General features: G+C 42.1%; 3 protein-coding genes across 3 annotated transcripts; 2 read left to right on the top strand and 1 right to left on the bottom strand.

The window, feature by feature from the left end:
* Nucleotides 1-1,823: 1,823 nt before the first annotated feature.
* Nucleotides 1,824-2,982, top strand: hcar2 (hydroxycarboxylic acid receptor 2-). The gene has a single exon (XM_074617649.1). The coding sequence runs from the start codon at nucleotides 1,908-1,910 to the stop codon at nucleotides 2,841-2,843; it is 936 nt and encodes a 311-aa protein (XP_074473750.1). The 5' UTR covers nucleotides 1,824-1,907; the 3' UTR covers nucleotides 2,844-2,982.
* A 720-nt stretch (nucleotides 2,983-3,702) lies between these two features.
* Nucleotides 3,703-9,240, bottom strand: LOC141757269 (uncharacterized). The gene is made up of 2 exons (XM_074617648.1): nucleotides 8,892-9,240; nucleotides 3,703-6,937 (listed from the first exon to the last, which is right to left on the bottom strand). The coding sequence occupies exons 1-2, from the start codon at nucleotides 9,088-9,090 to the stop codon at nucleotides 5,325-5,327; spliced, it is 1,812 nt and encodes a 603-aa protein (XP_074473749.1). The 5' UTR covers nucleotides 9,091-9,240; the 3' UTR covers nucleotides 3,703-5,324.
* Nucleotides 9,241-14,368: 5,128 nt separating this feature from the next.
* Nucleotides 14,369-26,180, top strand: LOC141757058 (uncharacterized). Its single transcript, XM_074617222.1, has 16 exons — nucleotides 14,369-14,551; nucleotides 14,963-15,648; nucleotides 15,980-16,061; nucleotides 16,263-16,590; nucleotides 16,713-17,690; nucleotides 19,386-19,466; nucleotides 19,585-19,697; nucleotides 19,781-19,839; nucleotides 19,960-20,049; nucleotides 20,135-20,178; nucleotides 20,282-20,454; nucleotides 23,084-23,154; nucleotides 23,248-23,390; nucleotides 23,487-23,631; nucleotides 25,154-25,300; nucleotides 25,385-26,180. The coding sequence occupies exons 2-16, from the start codon at nucleotides 15,148-15,150 to the stop codon at nucleotides 25,664-25,666; spliced, it is 3,237 nt and encodes a 1,078-aa protein (XP_074473323.1). The 5' UTR covers nucleotides 14,369-14,551; nucleotides 14,963-15,147; the 3' UTR covers nucleotides 25,667-26,180.
* Nucleotides 26,181-26,597: the final 417 nt, after the last annotated feature.

The following is a 26,597-nucleotide window of genomic DNA, read 5'->3' as shown; positions in this document are numbered from 1 at the left end:
ACTCCTGACCTCTAAATTCAAATAATGCCATTGTTACATAAACGTCTTGAGTCTTTTACAGTGGCAATATTTTGCATACTTAGATAGTATGTTCTGTAGGAGACAAGGCCTTCATTATAGTCAGGTTGCACATTTACATGTCACCCTTAGATACAGAGATAATGGAATGAGCCGCCTGTTGACATGGTGGAAACATGTAGGAAGAAATGCAAACAATTCATAAAGCCACATTCGACATGCTGCCATGTCATTGTGCGGCTGTGAATGAGTGTGTGAAAAGGAAGTGGTTTGAGGAGTCTGTAGAGTCAGAGTGTGACAGAGAGACAAAGATAGCTGAGGGTAGATCAGTTCATTAGACGACTAAAGGTAAGAGGCTTCACTTAACAATCAAAACTACATGGAAAAGAAATTACATTTTATAATTGCATGAGTCCACGTTGTGTGTGGTAGTTTGTTTTTTCAAGTCCAAGTACTACCTGAGTGTACTTTATTTATTATTATTTAAATTTATTTATTTTTATCTTCTTTTCTTTTCTGTCTTTTTCCCCCACTTTTTTTAAAGTTCATTTTGTTTTTTGTTCTTTATCGTTTTTGCATCGGCAATGGGTGAGGATTGGGTGGGAAAAACACCATAATATGGAGGGACAATCATTCACATTTGTGCTTTATTTGTATGTATCTGTACACTTGATGTTAATTCCAATAAATTATTACGGGGAAAAAAAGTACAACATGAGTGAAAGCTATTTTTTTCTTTATGTTACAACTTTTGCTCCAACGGAAAATAAAGCTTTTTGATGCAGACTTAAATATAGTTTGATACCACAGTATTAAATGTTTTTTCTTTTTGACCCTGTGCATTAGCTGCTAAAATATGCATTTTTCTTTATTACTTTTTCTAAGTGAGCATGCCTCAGACTTCATTTATTATTTTATTGTTTTACTGTGGTCTACAGTGTCATTAATATGTTTTGCTCGATGAGTGATGAAGTTTATTTTACAGAGGGTATTTAGGGGAAGTACATTTGTAAAAAACAAAGTGTGATTCCTGATAAGACCGACAAGTCACACAGTTCACACAGAAGTTAGTTAGTGCTGGTAATCAAATTTCAACTGTAAAACTGCAGTGAATCAGTGTATGTAATAATATTAAATGACTGGTGCTTTTGTACAGTATTTTATCAGATCACTTGACTTGTATATAGATGTTGTAATTTATTTTATTATTTTATTCTTATTTTATTGTCTGTCATTAGTGTTTATGTAATATTTATATATACACCTACTTTTTCACAACTCTTGTAAATAACAGTCCTGCCTATTCCTCACCATTATGTGTCCAGCTTTGTTGTCCTTGTCACTAGCTGTTAATTCTATTCTGTGTAAGTACATTGAGAGATGCGTAAAATCATCAAATTCATTTCACTCAGGTTGAACAGCCAAGTTTAGCAACTGTGTCACTTCCTTTAGAGCATTTCAAAAACACATTACACATATTGAAGTAATGTACAGATTAGAAGTGTAAATAAATATTACAAATATTAATTTTTAATTAATAGTTTACACAGAAAGATTACTCCGATTTTATGCATATGGTGGTGTTATTTATGCAAGTTTTCCTAAAATTAGATTAAAATAATTGAAATATATTGCCTTTCTTACAGTATCGCAAAATATAGCGATATATTTAATCGTCACCCATTTATCATGATACGTATCGTATCGCCAGATTCTTGCCCATACACAACTCTAGTAGAGATACCATACACAACCCCAGTAGAGATACCATACACAACCATATTTGCATGCTTGATAATGGACCATTGGATTATCTTTATTGACCTTTATCTCATAGCTAACTCAGTGTTTTAATACTATGTCTATTGTTTCTAACAGCTGAACCTGACATGTGTTTATCTAACAGGTCTTTGTTTCTCTGGCTGGTGTCCTCTGATCCAGCCGTCATGGAGGTTTTCTACATCAACTCCTCGATGCACTTCGTCTCCCACATACCCCTCAACTACACCGACAGTGAGAGGACGGTGTACGAGCGTTGCAAAGACATGCCTGCTGTTATCATTTGGTACCTTGGCCTGCAGTTCATCAACATGTTCCTGGGCATTCCGGCCAACCTCATGGTGCTGTGGCTCATCCGCAAGAACAAGGGGGACTCCTCCACCTCAGATATCTTCATCTTTCAACTGGCCATTTTAGACGCAATCTTCTGTCTCATCCCTCCCCTTGAGCTGGCCAACATAGTCTTCCTCACCACCAGCAGCACCTGGTACGTGCTGCGCTTTTTCTACGGCATCAAAGACTCCTCGCCTCTCTTCCTCTCCTGCATCTGCCTGGACCGCTACATGGCCGTGGTCCACCCCATCACCTTCACCGAGCTCAAGGACCGTCACCACAGGGCGGTCCTGGCAATCATAGCCTGGCTGATCACCCTGGCCTACGCCGCCGCTAAGTGCGTGGGCAACATCGTCAACTTCGAGAAGGTCTTCACGGCGATGATCCTCGCGGCGTTCGCCTTCATGGTGTTCTGCAACATCGCGATCCTCTGGGCGCTGAGGCAGTCTGGGCCCGGCAGAGACGAGATGCATCCTGTGAAGAAGAGAGCCTTCAAGATGGTCCTCATCATCCTTGCCATCATAGTGTTCAACTACTTCCCGCCTGTCGCTCTGTTCCCCTTCCAGCACTACTTCTCTCCGGACGTGTTTCGCTGCTACATTCACTACGTCGCATTCGGCTTGATGGACTTCAGCAGCAGCATTCAACCGATGCTCTACCTGTCCAAGGAAAAGCTCAACTGCTGCAAGAGGAGCACGACACAAACCCCATAGAGATACATGTTGGTTGTTTATATAAATATATGAATGTTCTGTTGTTGTGAAATATAGGAGAATATATTATGTTCTTGTTTGTTCCGATGTTGGAAATGCTAATTATTAAAAAGATGTATTGTGTAGTGGTTCCCAGGGAGGGCCCCAAAGATGAAAGTGTTGCCTGTTCTGAGGAAAAATTAAAATAGCATTTGTTTAGGTTTGCAGATTTCTAAAAAATAGAGCTGCAACAATTAATTGATTAGTTGTCAACCATTAAATTAATCCCCCTAAATAGTCCCCCATGAAAACAAGTGACAGTGTCTTCTGTGGATAATTAAACCAGGAAATTGTTAAAGATTATTTTTTCAATGTTTTGTGCACCATATATGAAATTCTGTTCATCTCCATTGTCTATTGAATCGTCACTCCACACTCTGTCAGCTAGTCTTGCATCTGTTTCAGAATGCTGTAGAGTGAACTAACAATCACATATAGCATTGTCATCTGTCAAAGCCCCACTACCTTACTAGTAAAATAACAAACCGTATCTACGAGCAGTAATAATGCTGAAACAATTGACAGCCGAAAAGTGTCCTATGTAGCAAGAAACCACCTTTGTGCACGTGTGTGAGGTGGTTAAACACGCTATAAATACTTCTACGAACAAACGCTGGGAACCACTGCATTATGCACGGGCACTCATCTATATACTATGTTGTATTTGCTTTTCTGGTTGCACTAAATATATAAAGACCTCACAGAATGTATTTGAATGTATTTGTACTTTAGGGAACATATAAAGCTTTTTTTCTCGCACACTGTGTTTCATTTCAAATAAAATATACCTATAAAGTATAAATCAGACGTACAAAAAATCTTTTGGTTAACTTTTCTCTTTAATTTAGACACAAATCACACAAATTATTGTAAGTCACAATAAAGCCCTAGCAGCACTTTAATATACATTGCTGTGCAGGTATATCAACCAGTTGCCACAACAAACAGTAGCCCTATCATCATAAACATGACATTTTACTCACGTGTGTGTGTCAGTAGGACATGAATCATGGTACGAGACGTGTTTCCTGGTAGAACAGTGGACAACCTAGAACAAATCCTCTAGAAGCTGTTTGACGTCAGCGTGGCTTACAAAACAATTATTCATTTACTATTGAAAGCTGGTCAATCAATACTGAACATTTGCAGGAACATTATGGTCAGTAACATGATTACACAAATACATTCGTGTCAGTTCAATGGATCAGACTGCTGACTGTATAGTTAAAGCTATATACAGCAATATATTAATGATCTTCACCTTTAGTCACTGGTGCAGTTCTAACTCTCTGGCTACTACAAAGTGTACACATGTGTGTAGAAGCATCTTAATATTCTAAAACAATCATATTGTTATATTATTTACTGACCCCCTGTGGGAAAATTATATTTTCAAGGAGGTCAAAGGTCACGACCACAGAGCAGAAACCTGGACCCTGGAGCAGGGTGGTTGAAACCATCCTGCCAATCTGACAAGACATTGCATTCAATAACTTTTCTTTTAAAGCATTTCAAATTACCAACAGTTTGGTAACATACAGCATGTTTCAAAGAACAACTGATCTTTTAGAGTCCCATCATCTGTCTCTTTACACTACGTTGTGAGAGAGAAGACTACGAGAGGAATATTAAGAGTTTATCGATCCAAATTAAATAATCAGAAGGTATTGCTAAACATTTGGATCTACTAAATCACAGCAAAGATTAGACAACAGTGTATTGCACTGTACCACAAACATCACATACAGTTTGGAGGGTGAGAGTTTGTTCTTGACCTCGGGGAACAGCAGTTAGACAAAAATATTAACTCACTCCACTTTATAGCTTTTTTTTTCCCGGAGCTTTCAACCACAGCACACAACAGCAACCCTGTACTAACACAGCACAGTAGGGCTGCGTTGGTCATGTTGTTTAAGGTACCAGAGAGACGGTGAAATACGATCCAGGAATTCCAGTGTGAGTAACAGATTTAACGCTTATTAGACAAAATACAGTTTTTAGCTGTATTACCAACACGTTCTCATCTCACTCGTCACATGCTGCCGCTTTGTCACGCCTCTTGGCGTCACGTTAGAAAACCACTTAGTTAGGTTTGGGAAAAAACTAAATGGTTGAGCTTAAAACTACTACGTTTGTAAAGCGAAAATTAAACTGAACATTGTGAACATGGGACACGAAGGAACAGACGATTATAACATGAAAGTGAAACTTATTACACAACTTTGATGAACGTCTCATACCGGCGCTAAAGGGTGCCCTGTGCGTCGGTAACGCACGCCGATGGCCGTTGACAAAGCGTTGGTATTTGATGCCCTGGGATGAGAACGGGCTGGTAATACTCTGCTGATGTAGGCCGTGAGATGCGTTTCTGAACAAGCTAGTAAGTTGGCCTTGATTTAAGATTATTTTAATCACATACAGCACACATTTTCAGCTTTTACATTACTCATCTCCAAGAATTTGGTTCTGATTTTTAACAGTGTCTGAAAGCGTCTCCGAGGCTGAAGGTCGGCTTGTTTCGGCGTCGCTAGTCCTTCCCTCGCTCTGATCCTTCTGCTCCTTGGCCGCGTGCATCTTCAGGTGCTTCTTAAGGGACGACTGGTCCGTGTAGGTCTTCCCACACTGGCTGCAGAGATAGATCTTCTCTTTGGTGTGGACCAGCTCGTGTCTCTTCAGGTGACCCGACCTGCTGAAGCTCTTGCTGCAGAACGAGCAGATGTACTCCTTCTCTCCGGTGTGAGTCCTCTGGTGCAGTTTGAGGCTGCTGGCCACCGTGAACTTCTTGCCGCACTCGTTGCAGCTGTACGGCCTTTCTCCCGTGTGCATCCGCATGTGTATGGTGAGATGGCCCGCCTGGCTGAAGGTCTTCTTACACAGCTCGCAGCTGTAGGGCCTCTCACCAGTGTGAATCCTGTAGTGTGTTTTGAGGTCGCCCAAGCCGTTGAACCGTTTCCCGCACTGAGCGCAGCAGTACGGCTTCTCGCCGGTGTGGATCCTCTCGTGTATGCGCAGGTTGCCCGCGTTGCTGAAAGTTTTGCCGCACTCCTGGCAGCTGTAAGGCCTCTCCCCGGTGTGAGTCCGCAAGTGGACTTTGAGCTGGTTGTGCTCGTTGAAGCGCTTCCCGCAGTGCGAGCAGGAATACGGCTTCTCTCCGGTGTGGACGCGTTTGTGTATCCGGAGCTGACTGGGATGGGCGTACGTTTTACTGCAGAGGTTGCAGCTGTAGGGTCTCTCTCCTGTGTGCGTGCGCTTGTGGGACTTGAGGAGATCGGACCGGCCGAAGCGTTTGCCGCAGTAGCTGCAGCTGTGGGCCTTTTCGGCGCTGTGCGTCTTGATGTGGATGTTGAGCGAAGCTGCTCGACTGAATGTTTTGGGACAGGTGGGGCAGCGCAGAAAGTTGTTGGGAACCTCCACAAATGCATCTGCGGCAACAGCAGCGTTTTCTTCATTCGCCACTACTTCTGGCTCCACAACCTGTCTGCTTGCAGCCGCCTCAGGGTAATAGCTCAACTCAGGCTTAGTGAAACCGTCATTGTCATACTGCAACACCCCATTCTGCTCCTCTTCCTCCGTCTTAATGAACTGTCCATCCTGCATGTAAGTGTCAGAAACAATGGTGACCTTAACTTCACCGTCGCTGCCTCTGGGGTCTTGTTCGAGGCCTGTAGATGGCGGCAGAGTGGCATATGCATCGTCGAAACTAACTTCCGCGCTTTCATTTTTTATCGGCCTCATTGTCAGATTGAGGAGGGACGAAGGCTGGGAGAGGTCAATAGCACCACTTTCATCCAGGCCAGGCTCTGTTTTTACAGATATCATGTTTTGGGTGGATGCACCTACCTCTGCTGTGTTCACACATGGTGTTTCTACCATGTGATCAGGTTGCAGTAAAAAGGAGGAAGAGGATGCGCTCTCCCTCATCTTGTCCTTTTGCTTCCTCCTGAAGCTCTTCTTGTCACTGCTGCGTATGGACATCGTGAACAGGCCCTGGGTGGAGTTAATGGGCCGATTGTTCCACTCTGAAAACTTTTCAGTGGCATCTTGTTCATGAATATCTGTAAAAAAAAAAAAAAAAGTCACATAGAGTCATTCATTATAGCTAAAGTGTTTGATTAGCTGTCAGTAGAACGATAAACTAGGGAAAGAACTGAATGACACGGTGGAAGCAACAAAACAGCCTGAACAAACTTAAGTGACTTATAATTTAAACCTGCATCAATTCATTTTCTGAGTTATTGATTACATGACAAATGACAAAATTGCTATTTTTGTCTCTACCTCCTGAAAGAATTATCTGCTAAATGCTCCACTATGTTCACAAGCTGGCTGCTAACTTTGCCTGTCTGTCGGGGCGACCTCCAGCTCAACCGATAGAGTGTGCTCTGCTCCCCATGTAGTCCTTGGCAGCGGTCTGGGTTCGATTCCAACTTGCGGCCCTGTTGCATGTCATCCCCCATCTCTCCCCCCTTTTCTGTCACTCTCCAGCTGCTCCAATAAAGGCAATAAAAGCCCTACAAATTAATATTTAATAAAAAAACAATGAAAATTTGTAAATTTGCCTGTCTGTTGTTTGGTGTTGGACAGCGGATTTATCAGAGCTTTCCTTTTGCTGAAATAGCTGTCTATTAAAACAGGAAAAAAGGAGTAATGTTGCCGTCCAGAAAACAAAAACAATGACCTGAAAGACACTAAAATGCTGCATAGCGCTTTGTCACAGCGAGTGACCCCTTTGACATTACAGTCACTTGATGCAATTTTAATATTGAGACATAGATTAGTGCAGCTTTAACCTGTTGAGTTATCATTGTAAACAAATGTGTATTATTAAGGCTGAACTAAACAGATTATTTATTGCAATGTGTAAAAAAAAAAGTCTGGAACATTATCAAGATAATATCTGTTGTAATAATACTAAGGCAGTGGTGTTTATGTTTTTACTGTAGTCACACTGGTAGGGGTAGGTAAACACATATTAATTGCAGTAGCTGTTATTAAGGTTCAAACTCTACGCAATTTGGTGCACACGGTTCTAGATAATGCAGTAAATAAAATAAAATGTGATTCCTATTTACATCTTCATGTTCACAGATAGTAGTTTACTGTGTATTGTAGAATTGCCTGTGTTGTGCTGCCATCATTAGTATGGGCAGGTAGTGTGACAGTATTGTATTACAGTGTAATTTAGTACTGTATTACACTGTGATCCTTGAGCAAGGCACCAAACTCTCAACTGCGGGGGCGCCTGTCAGGAGCTCGCTCTGACATCTCTCCATTAATGCATGTCTATAGGTCCTGTTTGTGCATGTGTGTATTTCAGGCCTGTGTGTGAAAAAATGTAATTTCCCCTCTGGGGATCAATAAAGTACCATTCTTCTACTTCTTCTTCTTCTTCAGAGGCAAATGTGACAGAAAACACACAAAACTCAATTGTTTAAAAACATAAATGTATTTAAATATGTTTAATTTAAAGATATATTCACAAAACTCTTAAAGAAAGGTACATATTACATATGTACATATTACATTTATTTATTGACGGACAGCACACACTATGTTCACCCATGAACTCTGTATCTTTTATATCTCTATTATTGTTTTTATAATTTTTCTATACCTTTACCTCTCCTGTGTTTCACTCTGTTTGCTGATGTTGCTGCTTTGACACCTGAATTTCCCTCCGGGGATTAATAAAGGTTCATCTTATCTTATCTTAAAAGATAGGTACAGTGGGGGTCACATTTTTCTGAGGACAGCCGTCAGAAATGGTGACCTCATGTGTTGCTGGCTCTCTGCGGACACATTTCGGTGTAACACCTGCATTGTTTACTTGTCTCCTCTCATCCTGTCGTATTGCAGCCTTTAATTTGTTGCCTAGGTAACGTTAAACGCACAGGTACAATTAGCTGACAATGCAGAGGATGCTCGAACAAAAGGCATGAAGCTACACTGCCTGCTGTCGAGATAAACACAGACAACCTCCGTTATTTACCGAGAGTAGACAGCCTGTACCTTGTGCAGCAGCCTCGGGGCTCTTCTGAGCTAGCAGCAGCCGCTTCAGGCCCTCGTTCTCGGACTCGATCCTGTGTATGGTGCCCTGGTACTCGGACAGGGTCCGGTCCACTGAGTCGATGATGTCGCTCACTGTGGCTCTAAAGATCTCGTTCAGGGAGGACTCCAGGAAGACCTTCAGATCACTAGACGTGGCCATGGTAGACAGACCCAGCGGGCTGCAGCTGAGGACAACTCAGCCAGATGTTTTGTTCACGGTTTAAAGAAGTATCTGAAATAAAGAAGTGGGTGTGTGCGACTCTGCTGCTGCTGAGGTGTGCGGAACAAACAAAGCAGAGGCAGTCGCACGAAAATGACGCTTCTTTCTTTTTCTTTGGTGTTTATTGGCGATTGGCAAACCAGCTTATAGATGCATTACCGCAACCTACTGGACTGGAGTGTGGAGCAGTAGATTGGCAGGAAAAAATAAAATAAATAAAAAAAGGAAAAACAATTAAATAAAAATTAGTATTAATAATAATAATAATAATAATAATAACAATAATAATAATACTAATAATTAAAGGACTGTTTGTAACTTCTTACACTGATAAATCACCCGGGTCGGTGTCCCATGCACGCTCGCATATGCGCACTCGCATGTGGCTATGCTGTTCAGACTCAGACTCCAACTCAAACTACACGGAAGCACCAAAACCGCAAAGTTCTATCTAGTGAAGCCTGTCTTGAAAAACAGTGTTGGCCGCGGTCGAAGAACGCGGGGGAGACCGTAGCTTTGGTCTCCAGGGCCGGAGTCTCTGCTCCGCTGCTCCTCTGCCTGCCTGCCTGCACTCAGGTCGCTCCACCTCACGTGCCTGCGCGCACACTACACACTGCAGAAGACTTCGTAGCTCTGACAATATCTAGTGAATGTAAAGTGGACGTTTGTGTATAAATAAATGGTGCAGCTCCTCCAGACCAACAGAGGTTTCCCGTGTCTTGTGAAGTGACGGGGCTCCGCAGCGAGAAACGTCATCGTCTCCGACCGGGTGCCAGTGTCTCCCCTATTCCCTCTGCGGTTGGGAGGCTGAGGCAGGAAAAGCCAACACTAGGATCAGCAGTGATTCATGGAGAGACCTTCATCTGGTCAGCTAACATTACTGCCAAGCAGCTGAAATATAGAGTGATATTGTGGTTTTAGCTGACGTGTGTCGCCTCACTGTTTTGAGCGATGCTCGTTCAAGTCTATGTAGAGCGAGCAAGCTCAAGCCCGATGCTGACTTTCGTTGACTTAACGGCCACAGGTGTCGCTGTTAACAAGCATTTCTGATTCTTACAAGCAGTCCCTTTAAATTCTCTCCATTATTCCTCCTGCTTAATTAGAAGATTGTGTACTTTCTTAGATGTCTTTCCTAGCAGATTCCACATTGTAATATTTCCATCATCTACTCCTGATAGCAATTCCCTTCTTTCTTTGTCATATTTGTTGCACTCTATAAGAACATGTTTAAAAGTTTCCGGTTTATTACAAAGCCACTATAGCGGGGGTGTCAAACTCATTTTAGTTCAGGGGCAACGTACAGTCCAATTTGATCTCAAGTGGGCCGGACCAGTAAAACCATTGCATAGTAACCTATAAATAACAACACTTCCAAATGTTCCCTTCCTGTTAGTGAAAAGAGGTACATTCTGAAAATGTTCACAATTAATGAATAATCCATTTACAAAAGAGATGATGAGATGTCTCGCTGACCTTTTATCTTTTCAGTTTTCCTGCTAAGTTCTTGTATTATCTGCCATGAGTCTGATAGTGGCCCCAAATATTATAGAACTTGAGCACTGAAAGGTGCTGTGAACACACCAAGCACACTGGCTTCCCATTGACCTCTGTAAAGACACAGGATCTGGTCCAATTTCTTGGAAAATCTGACAATCTGTGTCCATTTCTTTCCTTTTTTGACAAAGATATTTTCCACTGGCGGCTCCTGCATGAACAGTAGCTTGACAGTGTTGTGTCACGTAGCTTGGGCGCTATCAGGACAGCGCGACCCCCAAATAGGAAAAGCAGTGCATGTTATTAGAAAATTGTAATTAATGACTTCTCTGCAATTTTTACACTTTGCAAAGTCATCCAGTGGGCCTGATTGGACCCTTTGGTGGGCCGGTTCTGGCCCACGGGCCGTATGTTTGACACCCCTGCACTAAAGTGAGGCTGAGAGGAGAAGCTGGTTGTTGTTTCGCTTACAGGTCTGCAGCGCCCCTGCTGGTGTGGAGGGGAGTGGCCCTAACTAGCTGACGTTACTGTCATACTGTGTTACACAAATGACCACGGTGATACAGTGTGTTTCAATAACAAGAACTGCAAAACTACAGCAGCACTACTAGATCACTACTACTAATACTACTAGTGCCACTACTAGATCAGCTACCACTAGCCAGCAGCTAACTCACCACTACTGCAAGGATGCTCACATACATGCTGGGTAATGCTAATGTCTTATCTGAATGCTAATCATGCTAATGACACTGTTTACCTAGATTAGCCTGTTACCTACATCAAGAGTATAGCTGATAGACCATGCTAACCATGTAAAGTCAATTATATATAATATAATATTACTAACTTGGGTTAACTAGGCTTCTCTTAGCTAATGTGCTCGTTAGTATGCTATAACGTTAGCTTAAAGCTAACTAACTTAAAGGTCCCATAATGTAAAAAGTGAGATTTTCATGTCTTTTATATTATAAAGCAGGTTTAAGTGTTATATAAAAACTGTTAAACTATCAAAACGCTCAATATATGGAGAAATACACACAGGCCGTATTCAGAAATTGTGCTTTTGAAACAAGCCGTTAGGATTTCTGTCCATTTGTGATGTCACAAATAGACAATGTTTAGACCATTACACGGTTTTAAACGTAAACATTCTAAATGTGTCCCAGTTTATTTCCTGTTGCAGTGTATGTGAATGACATCAGCTGACAGGAAGTAAACATGGACCCAAACTGTTGCCTAGCAACGCAATTCCATTGCAATTCCGTTGAAATGCACTAAAACGGAGCGTTTCAGACAGAGGGTGAATACAGGTATATTCAGGCAGACGGTAAGAGGAAAATAAAGTTTTTTTTTAACATTACAGCGTGTAAACATGTTCTATTAGAAACACAAATTACAAGTATGAACCTGAAAATGAGCACTATATGGGACCTTTAACTGCAACAAACAAGAGTTCTAATAATTTTAATGAAAATGCTAATTAGTTAGCTAAGAATGCTGATGATACTCATCATAAATGATACTACTAATAAAGCTTATAATGCTTTTGCAATTGCTAACGTTAATCATGTGAGCAATGATAGCTAATTATGCAAACACTCAGTAATGCTAATGCAAACACTCAGTAATGATAAAAATATTTTTATTATTACATTAAATAGCATTACATTATTATTTCATTACTATCATGTGGTTACATCAATTAAATAAAGGCAAATGTGTTACTCAGCTAAAGGCAATAAAATAACTATAATAAGAAAAAGTCTAAAAAAAGAAATATGCAGTCTATTTGAGTATTGTTATTATTGGTAAGCCTAAAAACAACAACTCATGTCTGTGTTCAACAGGCTTTTCTGCCCACAGCCACCAAGCCTGTAACATTACATCAATTAAGAGGCATAGCAAATGCCTCTTGATACCTTCTGGTTTTACAACCTCATTCCTAGGTGTCATTTGTAGGAATGAAGCTGAGCCACACTCCTCACCTGGCCTGTATGTGTGTGCTTGCATGCCCTCAGGGTAGTGGGCGTGAACCGAGGCCTCTCAGGTGTCTCTGAGCTCTTTACTCATCTGCCAATCACAATGGGCCTTTTTTTCGCTCTTCCTCTTTGTTGCCACTCAAATTCTCCCTTTTTTTTCCACAGCCATACCTGCTGGGAGAGGAAAAAAAGACAGAGTGAGATAGAAGTCTGATCTTGACCTATCCAAAATGGACAGGAAGCATGAAGACGAAGAAGGAAGACCTGGTCCAGACTAGGACTTGCGTGCATCGTTATGCGACACCACAGACTAAAAGGCTGCTCGGGCTTAAAGAGAGCGGATGTGAGGCTTGTTTGTTGTGCGCAGCAGGTTCAGACATAATCAACTGAGGTCTATTTGTATGCTGAGTGGATATGTCAGTGAAGGTGCAGCACTGTGACAGCGGCATAAACCCAGTATAACACAGCGGCGTGTCTTTCCCTCCCACAGGACTTAAAACCTCACAAGCTGGCTGATCTTATGATGTTGTTATAAAGAGCCTGGAGGGGGTAAGTCATGCTTCATTTGAAAAGATCATAACTGATGAGATTTGTTAGCTCTTCGAGGTTTGAAAATGTTTGGATTCATAACTGTGCCATGTTCACTGATGGTAATGAATGACACAGGAAGTGTTTATCCTCTTTAGACAAATTTTATTATACATAGGGGCTGCATTTATACGTCATTTCACAACTTTCCCTTTACTCAGTGCAGCTTTGTTCCTTTTTTATTTTATCCTCTCTGTCATGCTTTTTATATTTTTACTTCTCCTTTAATATCATGTTAACCATCCTCTCAAGCCGGGGGCTGTGCTGTATAAACTTCCCATGCGTGCATTGTACACAACTTCTCCTGGTATTCTCCACTTAGGGCATACTGCAGTTTTGTTTGAGTAACGATTGGCTGAAAGTATCCACATTTATTTTTGTTTTCTATTTGATGAACGTGAAAAAGGGTTTATCTGTAGACATCTCCGCAGTCATCGGAGCATTTCTTCAACAGTTTTTTATCATCAACAGGGCTGCCAAAGATAACATCACACACGGAGGATTAACTGTGTTATCATGTGAAACACAAAATATTATGAAGGAGCAGCAAGCGATTGTAATCAGTACTGTGTAATATCATCATGGTCCAAATTATTTTGCTGTCAGATTCTCACTTGGGAACACAGTTTTATTTACTTAACAGATGATCCTCTTTGTTAATCTCCGTTAACTCCCTTGTACACATAGTGCAGCACTTGTTGCACCCTGACAGGAACTGAGAAGTGAGCACCCACACAGGAAATGTGGTCAAGGTCTGTTCCGGATGTTGGTTGCATGACGTGAGTAGAATAATGAAGATAGACAGAGAAGTATAGAAATTAAAATGTATGACAGAGAGGCAGAGATAGATGATGAATCAGAGCTTAAAGTAGGCAGAAGAGAATAAGATAACTGTGTTCATCACCAGTACAAACACAGAGGATGTGTTGTTGGTGATGTTCTGCAGCTGGCCTTGGCTTGTGTTGACAACACGTAGTCCAAATTTGGACCATCTCAAGGTTTTATCCTTTGCCCAGACTCACCGTGCGGCGTGGCGATAAAACGATAAACACAGGACGCAGGCAGTTAAACTGCTCACCCAGAAAAATGCTCGCCCCTCAACCCCACCCTCTGCCTCTTTCATAATGCACACCTCTATCTCTCTCGCTCACTTGCTCGGCTGATTTTTCTGTGTCTGTGGTCAGGAAGTACAAGCGTGCTTTTGTGACATTTCACTGAAAGTATGTTGCACTGCACACCTGCAGTGTCACACGAGAAGTTAAAAACAAGTGACAAATGAGCGGCTAAAAATCCAGACAAAAACCTTCTCCTGCTTGGATTATGTTGTCATACAAGTGGTGAGTGTTTGGAATATGTTTGTGCTATCAGGGGCTGTAATTATTTCAGTTTTGTTTTTGCTCAGAGTGTTGTGTAATTTAAAAAGTCCTCAGTAGTTTTAAATGCACTAATTCTCACAGATTAATAGGAAAAGAAATATAGAACCAAACGACAACCTATGAATCATCATTATTGTCTACAACCAACTATCGTAGAGTCTTATGAATGGCCTTTTTGTCTCTCAGCTAATCAGATGTTCCTCCTTGAGGTCACCCAACAAGTTTTTGTTTTTTTCAGTTTATCAGAACAGTTTTGTATTTGTTGTTACACGATATTACGGCTCCCAAAATTCGAGGGAAGAATTTCTCATGCTGCTTCAGATGGGGATAAAATATCTCTGAACATGAATGTCTTTTTTTCTCTTGTTACAGATGTGTGAATGGCACCATTGGAAGTTGTAACATGCTTAAGGATTAGACATTTTTGGGATCTAACAAAATGATCATCCTTGACACGGCAGAAGAAGACATTTTGTAGCGAGACATTTACAGCGACAGCATCTTTCACCAAAAACCCACAAACGCCTTAACAACGGAAGTGACTGAGATACACGCTAATGGAGGAGGAAAACGTGTGCTGCTCTCTGCCAGATGTTCCAGTCCTTCAGCAGCCTCAACAAGAGTCATGGGCCTCTATAGACCACCAGTACACCAATGGAGAGCCGGAGACCATTGTGTGGGGCGACACAGAGGTGCAGATAAACCCCGAACACGGGACGGATCAACTCTCCCCGAAGGCAGGACGAAAGACTCCTGAGGAGTTAGAGCCATGGGAGCAGGAAATATGGCCGATGACATGTACCAGTGCTCCGCTGTCCTTCGCCACAGTGCAGTGGGACATGCCCGACCCCTCTGGAGAGAAACCTTCACTGATGACTGACAGCAGCTCGGCCAATGAGCTGGAATCCGGCGGCGTGACGAGCCTAGACACCACTTCCCCGTCACTTCACCAAGACATTAATGCAGAGCTTTTCAAACCGGAGGGCAGAGGGGAAGAAGATGAGTTTGATTCACAGCTTCTCAACTCAAATCTACAATGGATAGGAAGCGGCTCAGAGGTACGTACTGTATGTGAGGAGATGTTGTACAATTATTTCGAATTTTGTCTATTTTCTGTGTGCATATAGACCTTAAGGTTTCCTGTGTCATTAACTCTTCCTTCACTGAGCACTGACTTGACTCTGGCCTCACCACCTCAGTCTTTATCTCTTTACAGACACGTGTTTGGGTTACTGTAGTAGTTTGAGCAGAGGTGGGAGGAATAGAGTGGACGTAATGTTGGTCAGATGAGGCTCAGAGCGCAGCTTCTTACTCATGAGACTGCCGGCTATCACACGCTTTCTCACCCAACTCATTCTCATGATCGATGGCCTGTGTTGCAATTTCCAGCCATGTGATGCTGCAGATGTGCAAGAGCCGCCGACACAGGAAAGGGAAGATCCCACACATGAGCTGTTAGACAGTAATAACGGTATGTATCACACGGAGAGACAACTTTAATTCATTGTTAAATAGCAAATGTTTTTCCATTTGTTGCTCAGTTTGAGAGTTTGTGGTTTCTGGAGTTTGTGTAATTATAAATGCTTGTGGCCTGCTCATTTTTTTATTAGAAAATAGTTCTGGTTTAACTGCAAAACTGTGATGTTCCCTTTCTTCTTCAATAATCTTCCAGAAATCCCACTGAGTACAGACTCAGAAGAAGAGGAGGGTCACTCAGCAACGTCAGATACAGGTCAAACTGTAACTGACTTAATCAATATTTTTGAAGAGATTGAAGTCTCAGGAGATGAAGCGTACAGTTTTGTCAATTTAAAACTAGAAGAGGAACAGGAGGAGCCCGGCGTTCTGCTGACTGGACAGGAAGACTCCGAGGAAGAGCAAACCTCAGCGAACGGTGCTGGGAACGGGGAGGAAGGCGAGGGAGAAGAGGAGGAGCAGATAAACGTGTCCTGTGCTGAAGAAAGTGAAGAGGCAAAAGCTGTCAGTTGTCCGAGTGATGTGTGAGTATCATGGACTTAACTTAAGAAATGGGAACAGGAAGTATGTATTAACAGTTATGTTAATCATGTCACAGTATTATTATAACATTAACTGCAATGCATATTTCATCCACACTTTGTAGGGAGCTTCCTGCAGAGCCACTACAAGCTGACGACACTGGACCGGCCGTAAACCCAGATAAGCTAATTGATCTGCAGCAGGCAGAGCTTTTGGGGACTGAAGAGGACACAGAGTTACTAGAACGGTTACATGAAGATCCCACAGGTGAGACTGCAGCGCCAGAAATGTGCAAAGACGTAGATCAGATCGTGGACCCCGAACAGTCAGAGGCTGCGGACGACAGCGTTGAACCATTGGTACAGGCGGCAGATGATGCAGAGAGGATAGAAAACTCACCAGACATACTAGAGCTGATTCAAAAACTGAAGGAGACGAGTTGTTTAGAGCAAGGAGATTGTGACCAAACAACGTCACAGGACACAGAGCCGTCACCGCAGCCTGAACACGCCGAGTCCGAGCAGCTCGAGATGCCCGAAGAGTCCGAGCAGATCCAAGCAGAGGTGTCACAAGACCAGTTAGGACAACATCTGGAACAGTCACCAGAGATGGAACTAACAGAAGAGTCAACCCAACCTGAACATGCAGACCCGCCAGAGGAGTCTACTCAGACAGTTTGTGTTGAAGCTGAAGACCCCGGAGTGGCGGAGCAGCAAGAACAGACGGAGCCACCGGAGCAGAATGAGCAGACGCTGCAAACGGCCGACTTGTCTCAGCCAACGCTCTCTGAGACAAATGAGTCAGGAGTAACAGAGCATCTGTCTCCTGAGACCGAGGTCACACAGCAGACAGCAGAGGCCGAGCTCAATCAGGTGGACAAACAGGCTGAGACGTCACATCAGGGTGAAGAAGTGGGAGGTGCCGGGGACGGATCCGTGCAAACAGTTGTCGCAAATGGAGAGCCACCCAAATCCCCCGAGACAGCAGTACCTCATATGAATGGAGACGAGGTGAACAGAGAGATGGCCCGCCGCCTCGCTGAGCGGCTGTTTAAGTTGGATGGGATCCAACGTGTGGACGTGGTGAAGCACTTAGACAAAGAGTAAGCACATATTGTTTCTTTCTTTCTTTATAACTGAAGCTAAACCCACAACTGGCTTTTCTGCTGCTCAGTCTGTTAAAGTAGATGTGTAATGTCTTATGTGGCTTTGGCAGAGCTTTTTAAAGTGAGAGAAAATAACCCCTGGTGATGTCATCAGGGGTCATCTCGCCTACCAGTTAATAACAGAAAGCCTGTGTTACAAACTGGGGGGTGTAGAGGTTAACAGATTTTGGCATTTACCAAACATAGAGAGTCTAGCAAAAGATGCTATTGAGTTGCATTATGGGAAGTGTAGGAACCAGTATTTTTGAGTTTGATTCATACTAGGAACAAATAAATCTTTATAACTCAACCTCTGCTGCCTGCCTAAATTGCTGGAATAGCCCTTTAAAGAGTAACTTAACACTAATGTTGAAAAGCAGTCTCTCGTTGCACATGTTATCTGGTTATATATAATATTGAGATTTAGCTAAAATATAGTCTTGTCCTGGTGACAGGTCACAGATTAGACTATTATCAGGTCATTAAAGTGGTTATAAGCTGCATAGATGTGGGTCAGTAGGGGCCTGCTACAACCAATAGTAGGTTTTATCATCAATTCACATGGTGGATTACAGAAAGGACTAAAAGAAGATAACAGCGACTTCTAGCGATCATAGTAACACAGGGCTTTGACCCAGGAGATGGGCTCGCATCCCGTGTGAAACAAACAACGTGTAGTTGTCTTTGTGTTCGCAAGCCTTAAGTTTCACTGTCACTTTTGAAATGTAGGTATTTATAAGCCAAAATACGATGCTTTTCCCTAAACCAGGTCTGTCAAAGTTAAGGCGATAATGACGTGTTAATGCAAATTCGTTTTAGTGCCATTCATTTCTTTAACGCATTAACGCTATCGATATTGCAGAGGTTGTAGCTGGCTCAGTTTTAAAGCAAGAGTGAGGATACTGGTGAAACTAGAAAAACCTAAGGAATCCATTGGTACCAAACATGTCATACTAGCTTTCTAGGTTTCTGGACAATATTTGTCATTGTTTTGTGTTAATTGATTTCCAATAATAAATATATACATACATTTGCATAAAGCAGCATATTTGCCCACTCCCATGTTGGTAAGAGTATTAAATACTTGACAAATCATCCTTTAAGGTACATTTTGATCAGATACAAAATGTGTGATTAATTACAATTAACTATGGACAATCATGCGATTAATCATGATTAAATATATTAATTGATTGACAGCCCTCGTTAGAACTGGTTGCTTTTAAGTTTTGCATTCACTGTTACAACGTAGTGACCCACATCTATGATGTTTATAGCTAGCGATAACACACATTTAATGGCCTGATAACAGCCGAATCGTTTGTATCGTTTTCTGGACCTTTTTGTCAGTTTGATTTGAGTTAAATGAACATTGAGTTCCTCTATATGATCGGCTATCATATTCAAGGAGCCATCTTTTTTTTAATTTTTTTTCACCACACCACATCATCCTTCTTTGCTTCTTCCAGTTTAGATTAAATGTCGCCAATAATCATCCCCAAAAATGTTGTCAAGATAATGAGTTAATGATACTTTAGTTGTTTTCTCTTCTGACCCAGAAAAATGTCCAGATTAATATAAAATGGATTATATAATTTCTAAGAAACAAAGTGGTCATAACACTGACACAGAATGTGTTTTGTCTCTGTTTAGTAATGACTTCAGTCGTGCAGTCGGGGAAGAATACCTCAAACACTTTGACTTCACCGAACAAACTCTGGATCATGCCCTGAGGTGAGCATTATGGAGGCGGAGCTTAGATTTTCATGTACTGACATCTCTCACAAAACTCGCTCGTATAACGTCTTGTAAATGTTTTTATTGCCTTGCGGTTTCTCTCTCTCTCTCTCAGATCTTTTCTGAAAGTGGTGATACTGATAGGAGAGACCCAGGAGAGGGAGCGTGTGCTGCAGCATTTCGCCTGCCGCTTCCACGAGTGCAACCCCGACTCCTTCACCTCCTCAGGTGAGCCTTCAGGTGTTTTCTGCTCAAAGAACTCACATGTGACAGATCAATGTGTCATTCTCCCTCTTTTTTTACATCCTCAGAGTCAGTTTTGGCTCTCACGTGTGCTTTGATGCTTCTCAACACTGACTTGCACGGACAGGTAGGAAACATTACATCACTGTTTACTCCTTAAGTTTTTGTTCTGACATGACGCTGTGTTATCTAGATGATCTCTGTGAAGCATTTAAGTCAATCGCACGTGTACTGTGTGTTTTGACAGAATGTAGGAAAATCCATGTCCTCGTCCAAATTTGTGTCCAACCTCGATGGGATGAATGAAGAAGGAAACTTCAGCAAGGATCTCTTGAAAGTAACTGATTTTATTTTCAAAATGCAAAGTCAATTCATTGTTGGTGAAAAGGATTTAACCCTTTTCCTCTCCATCTACATTGCAGAGTCTTTACAACTCCATAAAGAGTGAGCCGCTACAGTGGGCTGTGTAAGGGCATTGATATAAATAAAAGATATGTCTTAAAACATCATCTGTTCTTCAGCTATATAAACTAACATGTACAGTAACAATCTGTCTTTGCATGTTAAAGTGACGATGAGGAGTTGAAGAGCTCCGTGTTGGTGGACGAAGATGCAGCAGAAGATGCGCCGCAGCGTTCAAAAGCCAACCCCTTCCAGGACGTTCCTCATGACAAAACGGCCGCTGTGGTCAAACAGGGATTTGTCCAGAGAAAGCTGCACGCCGACATTGACGGCAAACGCAGTGAGTGAGACACAAAAGTCCGTCTGGTTTATTTTTCCTTTGAGGATTGTCAGGATTTAAAGGCACAATCCATGATTTAGTTAATTTGACATTAAAGGGACAGTTTGGGTGTTTTGAAGTGGGATTGTATGAGGTACTTATCCATAGTAGGTGTATTACTTACAGTAGATGATCGGCACGCCCCCCAGCATCGAGAAACAGACGGGAGTACCGACACCGGAGTAAAGCAACACAGTGCTGTGGACGGGGACGGCAGAAAAACATATTTTAGCCACCTAAAAGAAAGGCTCACCTAAAAGAAATCAATATCCGTTTAAGTGTACGCTATATTTAGAATATTTTGACCGCTTTATCTTGCCATCAGACAGCCCTTTCCTTCTCCTTTCCGGAGGGGAACTGAACTGTCAAAAACATAAACATGAGCCTTTCTTTTAGGTGGCTAAAATAACTTTTTCTGCCGTCCACATCCACAGCATTGTATTGCTTTGTTCCAATGCTCCTGTCTGTTTCTCCAAGCTGGGGGGCGTGCCGACCGTCATCTACTGTATGTAATACACCTACAATGGGTAAGTACCTCATACAACCCCACTTCAAAACACCCAAACTATCCCTTTAAAAAATTCAATACTAACATGTCAGATGGGGTTTGGTGGTGTGGGGTGTTGAAGAACATAACACTACGGTGAACTGAGGATTTCTGATGTTTGGCTTTGCTACGGTGTCTGAAATATAAAGTGTCTGTGTTGCAACTGGGTTGTGAAAATAAGGGCAGCTGGTTACAGAAAACATCAAGAATGTATCATCCAAAAAAACAGTCATGATTTTACCCAAATGTTCATTTTAAAGGGAAACGCTAGCTTTACCGGGCAAAATTATTACATATATTAAAGATATTTCATAGACATTTTTGCCTTTTTAATTTAAATTCTTAATTTTTTTTTCCATTTTGTTTTTGTTTTAATTTATATTTTATATTATTTTACTTACTGGTCGCTTTTATATTTGTTTTATTTAAATTTAATTTTTTTTTTTTTATTAATCACCATTTATGTGAAGGGCACTTGCCACTCACCGGGCTGGTTTTGTTAATTATCTCTGAGGAGGGGCAGCTGTGGGAGCCTAATTTTCCCTGATGACGATCAGCTGTGGAAGCCTATATCTACCCCTGGTTTCAGTGTTCAGATGCTGACTCACTGTCTCATTAGAGCGTCATTCTGTTGATATAGCTATGTAGAGAAGAAGTGGAAGTTACCACGTGAAACTATCTGCTTGAATTTCTCACCGTTTTCGGTTTGCTCTTTGAGCTTAGTCTGCGAGAGAGGGGCGGGTCTGTGTGGCCTGGCTTCTCACATTGACCTGGCATTGCTGCTATTGTTTTTTTCTTTAGTCAACTTTAGTGAGCTGCTCGGCAGTGGTGTTTTAGTTTACTATCTGAGTCCACTAATCGAAATATCTTAGTAAGGGTAGGGAGCCTTCCTTTTTTAGGCTCATTTTTATTTGGTGTTTCCCTTCTCCCCTTAAGTCACTTGCAGTTTTTGTGGTTACCCTTCTGGGGCTAACTTTAAAATTCCCCTGGTCCAGAATTGCGCCCCACTCCCCGTTACCCTGACAGAATGAGTCGGACACAGCGGACCTGTCCACCATCGACCACCAAGCTTCAGAGCTTAACACACAACTAGCACCGTCCTGTTAGGCTTCCATGAGCAGATGCTCCGTGCTCATCGCTGAACAACCGGCTTCTCATGACAACATGTTAAGAGAAATACTTGCCCGTTGACAGAAACCCTTAACTCCAAACACCAAACCATATAGTCCACCAAGCACCACCAGTTCCGCCCCACAGCCTTATTGCAGTCCATGAACCCAAAATGTTGACACCTACAACTTCCATGTCTGTCACGTGATGCTATCGGGCCCAAAAAGATTTTTTCCCATAGACCTACATTGGGAAAGAGATGCCTGTAAATCAGTGGATAATTTATTTTTAGGAAAATCAACTCACCAGTATGAACACTTGAATAGCCCTTATTTAAATCATTAGGTTGTGAATTAGTTGTAAAATGCACTAATAGCCGAATCCAGACTTATTTATATGAATGCATACGAATTTGTCAAAATTACAACCCAAACACACGTCAAACTGCATTGAAGTCTCTGGGATCTTCGGTTTCCTTTCCCCAAAAAGGGGGCGGGGCCTTGACTTTTTGCAAAGTACCCATATGTGCCGGTCTGATGTATCGGTACGTGCCGAGTAATGCAGAAAAGAGAGTTGTAGGGAGACGAGTAGACTCGTCAGAACATGGGGAGGTTCCGCCGAGTCTAAATAACCACGCCTTTCTGTCAGTTGAGATGTAACAAACACAACCTCCCTGCGTTTTGGATTCAGGTAGTTTCATTGACTCGACCCTGGCCCCTAATCTTAAACTGCTCATATCTCCCCTCTCTTGTCCACTTGCCATCACAGCAGTGGATGGGCGACTTTTGTGTATAGGGTGGTTAGAAAAGATTACTTTCTTGGCGCTCAGGAGATGTTAAGTTCTCATTTGTAACATGTAGCCTTCATCATGGAGGGCTTTTATATCAATACTTACAAATCTTCATGCACCTGCTGAATGTTTCTGTGTGGCAGCTCCGTGGGGGAGGAGAAGCTGGAAGACTTTCTACGGCGTGCTGAGGGGAATGGTCCTTTACTTACAGAAGGTCAGGAACTCACTTATCCAATCGGATTCTCAATAGCACTCAAATGTTTCCATGCAGTATAATCAATTTAGTGTCTTTGTGTGTGTGTGTCAGGATGATAGGAGGGACCAGCCGACTGACGAGGACGTGGTGAGCGTGCATCACTCTCTGGCCGAGCAGGCGGCCGACTACACCAAGAAGCCACACGTCTTCCGTTTGCAGACGGCCGACTGGAGGGTTTTCCTCTTTCAGGCCTCGTAAGTCACAGCACTGTGTTTATATGTGTATGTGTGTGCGTGTGTTTGTTTCAAAGAGACGAACAGTCAATGTGTGTCTGTTTGTCTTCCTCTCAGATCCAAAGTGGAGATGTATTCATGGATCAGCCGCATCAACCTGGTTTCGGCTCTTCACTCCTCGCCTCCGTTCCCCGCCGCCGTCGGCTCTCAGAGGAGATTCTGCCGACCGATCCTCCCCTGCTCGCAGTCTGCTCACACTCTGGTACGCACTCATACGCCTCTTTCTTATGATTACAAGTAATTTTAATATTTTTAAGTATTTTTAAATGTTATGGCTCAGTATTATAGATGAAAATGTCACCTAGATAGAAGATTCTAGCAATCCCAGTTCTACTGTGACTTTTATCTATGTATGCCACGCCACCACTTTATATGAACTGCTCCAAAAATGCTTGTTGTTCATGGTACAAAACTCTTACTGAACCTCTGTTATGACTTGTGTTATGAATCTAGCTCCTGCTTTGCCCTAGTGAGTCTCAAAATACTTGTTACACGATCCAACTTCAACTCCAAAAGTCTCAATTCACACGTTACATTACAAACAATTACATAATATACATATACAGCCATTCATTTCCTAAAATCGCAATTGTTTCCATTTGCTTTTCTCTCCAATATCAGATATATGTATTTTTGAACAATCTCGTTTGTCCTATTAAAGTGAGACCGTGTCAATTTAGCGTGTGGCCACATGTAACAATTACTAATTACTAATCATAAATGCTAAAACTATTGTCTGTTATATAGCAACATAAGCTAACATTATGCTCCATAAGCCTCTGGTCATAACAGACCAAATAAGGCTGTAGCAGGAAAACCAGAGTGTAGTGAATTGAGCAAAGGTGCATTTTAATTGCTCACGAAGAAAGAAAGAAAGAAAGAAAGCGTAACTTCTTCTTTCAAAGGTTACATAAGCCCTGTTTCCACCAAGAAGATCCTGGTAATTTTAGTCCCGGGACTTCTTTTCAAGGAACTTAAAGGTTCCTTCTGCCCATTGTTGTCTGCATTACCATAGCGGTCTAAAGACCTGCGAAGATAAGATTAGCTGACGTATGAAAAAGCAACATGACATTCCCAGCGCCGTCACGCTGCGCTGTCTGACTCTTCTACCACTTGTCAGCTAACTCGCACGTTCTCTCTCTCTTTTTCTTAAGCAGACAGCAGAGCCTGACTTTACCTTTCAATCTTATCAAACAAAGAGAAAGGCTCTCCCCTTGTTCTACAATGGTCCAAAATCGTTTGTTTTATGAATGAAGGCAGTACATGAGTTGAAGCCGTTGGCAGCGGTGCTGTGTGTGTGTTTCACCAAACAGCGACAGTCATCCCTGCAAACTTCATCTGGAAAGTTCCTGTACTACCCCCCTAACAGGGCCTTTTTGGGGGCGTAAAAAGTCAGCGGAAAATGTCCCTGGAACTTAATTTAGATCCTGGTCCCTGCGGTCGAAACGCATTGAGTTCCTCAAAAGGTTCCTAGTTTTGGGGGAAAAGTTCCTGCGGTCGAAAAGGGATTAAAGTCTCACTTTAAAATCAAACTGTCATGCCTCACGTTTGGATTATCCCTTCCCCCAAATGCAGTATTATTTCCACTTTGATAACAGCCAATACAGACATGAGTCATAAGATACACACCTGATTCCCGCGAATTGTTTGTTCCTCAGAAGGATTTGCTTAAAATAAATTTGCATGAAGTCTTTTATCTATCCCGCTCTCCTCTCCCTGTGCAGGAACGTCAGCTGCAGTCTTATGCAGGAATGCTGGAGTCCTTCACGGCGGACTTGTCGTACCTGCACGAAAACCTGCCAGAGGGCAAAAAAGCCAAAGCCAAGGAGCTGGAGGAGCATCGTGTCAGAGCGGAGTACCTGCAGCACGAGGTAATGACAGCGCTGTGAGTGAGTGAGTGAGTGTATAGGAGTGTAAAAAGCCCCACAAGTGACCATGTTGTTCAAACCCCGCAGATGTGTCGCTATGAGATCTACATCCAGGGGCTGGAGGCCTGGAAGAGCGTGAAGACGACGGGCAGGTTGAGCGTCGCAGACCTGAGCCTGTTTGATAAAGCAGTGTCTGCAGACTCTCTGGGGGATGAAGATTATGATGAAGGCGGGCTGAAAAAGTCCCACTCCAGCCCGTCTCTGGACCTGGAGATGGCTCCTCCGACGGTGATCAAAGTCAGACGCAACATCTCAGAGAGACGGACATATCGCAGGACCATCATTCCTCGGTGGCATAAAGAGGTCTGAGAGGCGTTTTATGAACTGAATGGGAAACACCAGAGTCACATCTGAGACCTCAGCAAGTTTTGTTTTAGAGTTTTTCTGCATTTTTTATCTTGTGCACTTTTACAAAATGAAACCTCAGGAATCCCAAACCCTCGATCTCTCTCAGGATAGAAAGCAGGAACCTGATTAATTTGCTGAGTGCCTCAAAATGTCTGGACCTAATTTATTTAGTTTAGTTGTGTTAACTTTGGTACAAATTTGCTTTCATTTGTTATTTTTACTTTGGCAAAAATGTGCCTTTAAAATGTAAACCACTAGAGGGTGCTGCAGTACAGCGCAACTCTGAGTGAATGGAGAGGGACAGGATGTGCTGTTTTTTTTTTTAAAGAAGCCTATTTGCACTTTTATCGTTTTTAATATTATGTATAATATGTTGTCGCCGTTACATATTGTTTTCAAATGAAGGGTTCATTTTCAAAATGTCATGTATTTTTTTTCTCTTTGGGGAAAAATAAAATGGTACTTCCATTCATCATTCAGTGGTCGAGACTATTTATGGATGTCAACACTTAACTTTAATTTAGATACAAGACAAATAGTAGAAATTTGCTCCACAATTACGGGTTTTCTGAGCTGTAATGTCAGATACAGATACATTTTCAACAAAGGAAGACTAAGAACATTTTAAGATTTTTAGAAACATCTTTTGTTTGTAACATCGTCAACCTTTCAGTAATCTGTTTTTGTTACATTTTTCACAAATTTTCAACATCAGCTTTATTATCCAAACAGTCAAAAGGTTGCTGTGTGTGTTTCATCCCTGGTTGAGAACCTTATTAACATTTTGAGAAAATTTACTCTCAAAATATATTGTGTTTTTTGTGTGTGAAACTGAGCTCAAAGAGGAAGAAGGCTTTTAAAATATGAATCCCATTGGTCTAGAGTTTCCTAG

Source organism: Sebastes fasciatus, chromosome 19 (genome assembly GCF_043250625.1).
Source record: "Sebastes fasciatus isolate fSebFas1 chromosome 19, fSebFas1.pri, whole genome shotgun sequence".
NCBI lineage: Eukaryota > Metazoa > Chordata > Actinopteri > Perciformes > Sebastidae > Sebastes > Sebastes fasciatus.
The sequence above is the reverse complement of the archived record's forward strand: the minus strand, read 5'-3'. Positions and strand labels throughout refer to the sequence as shown.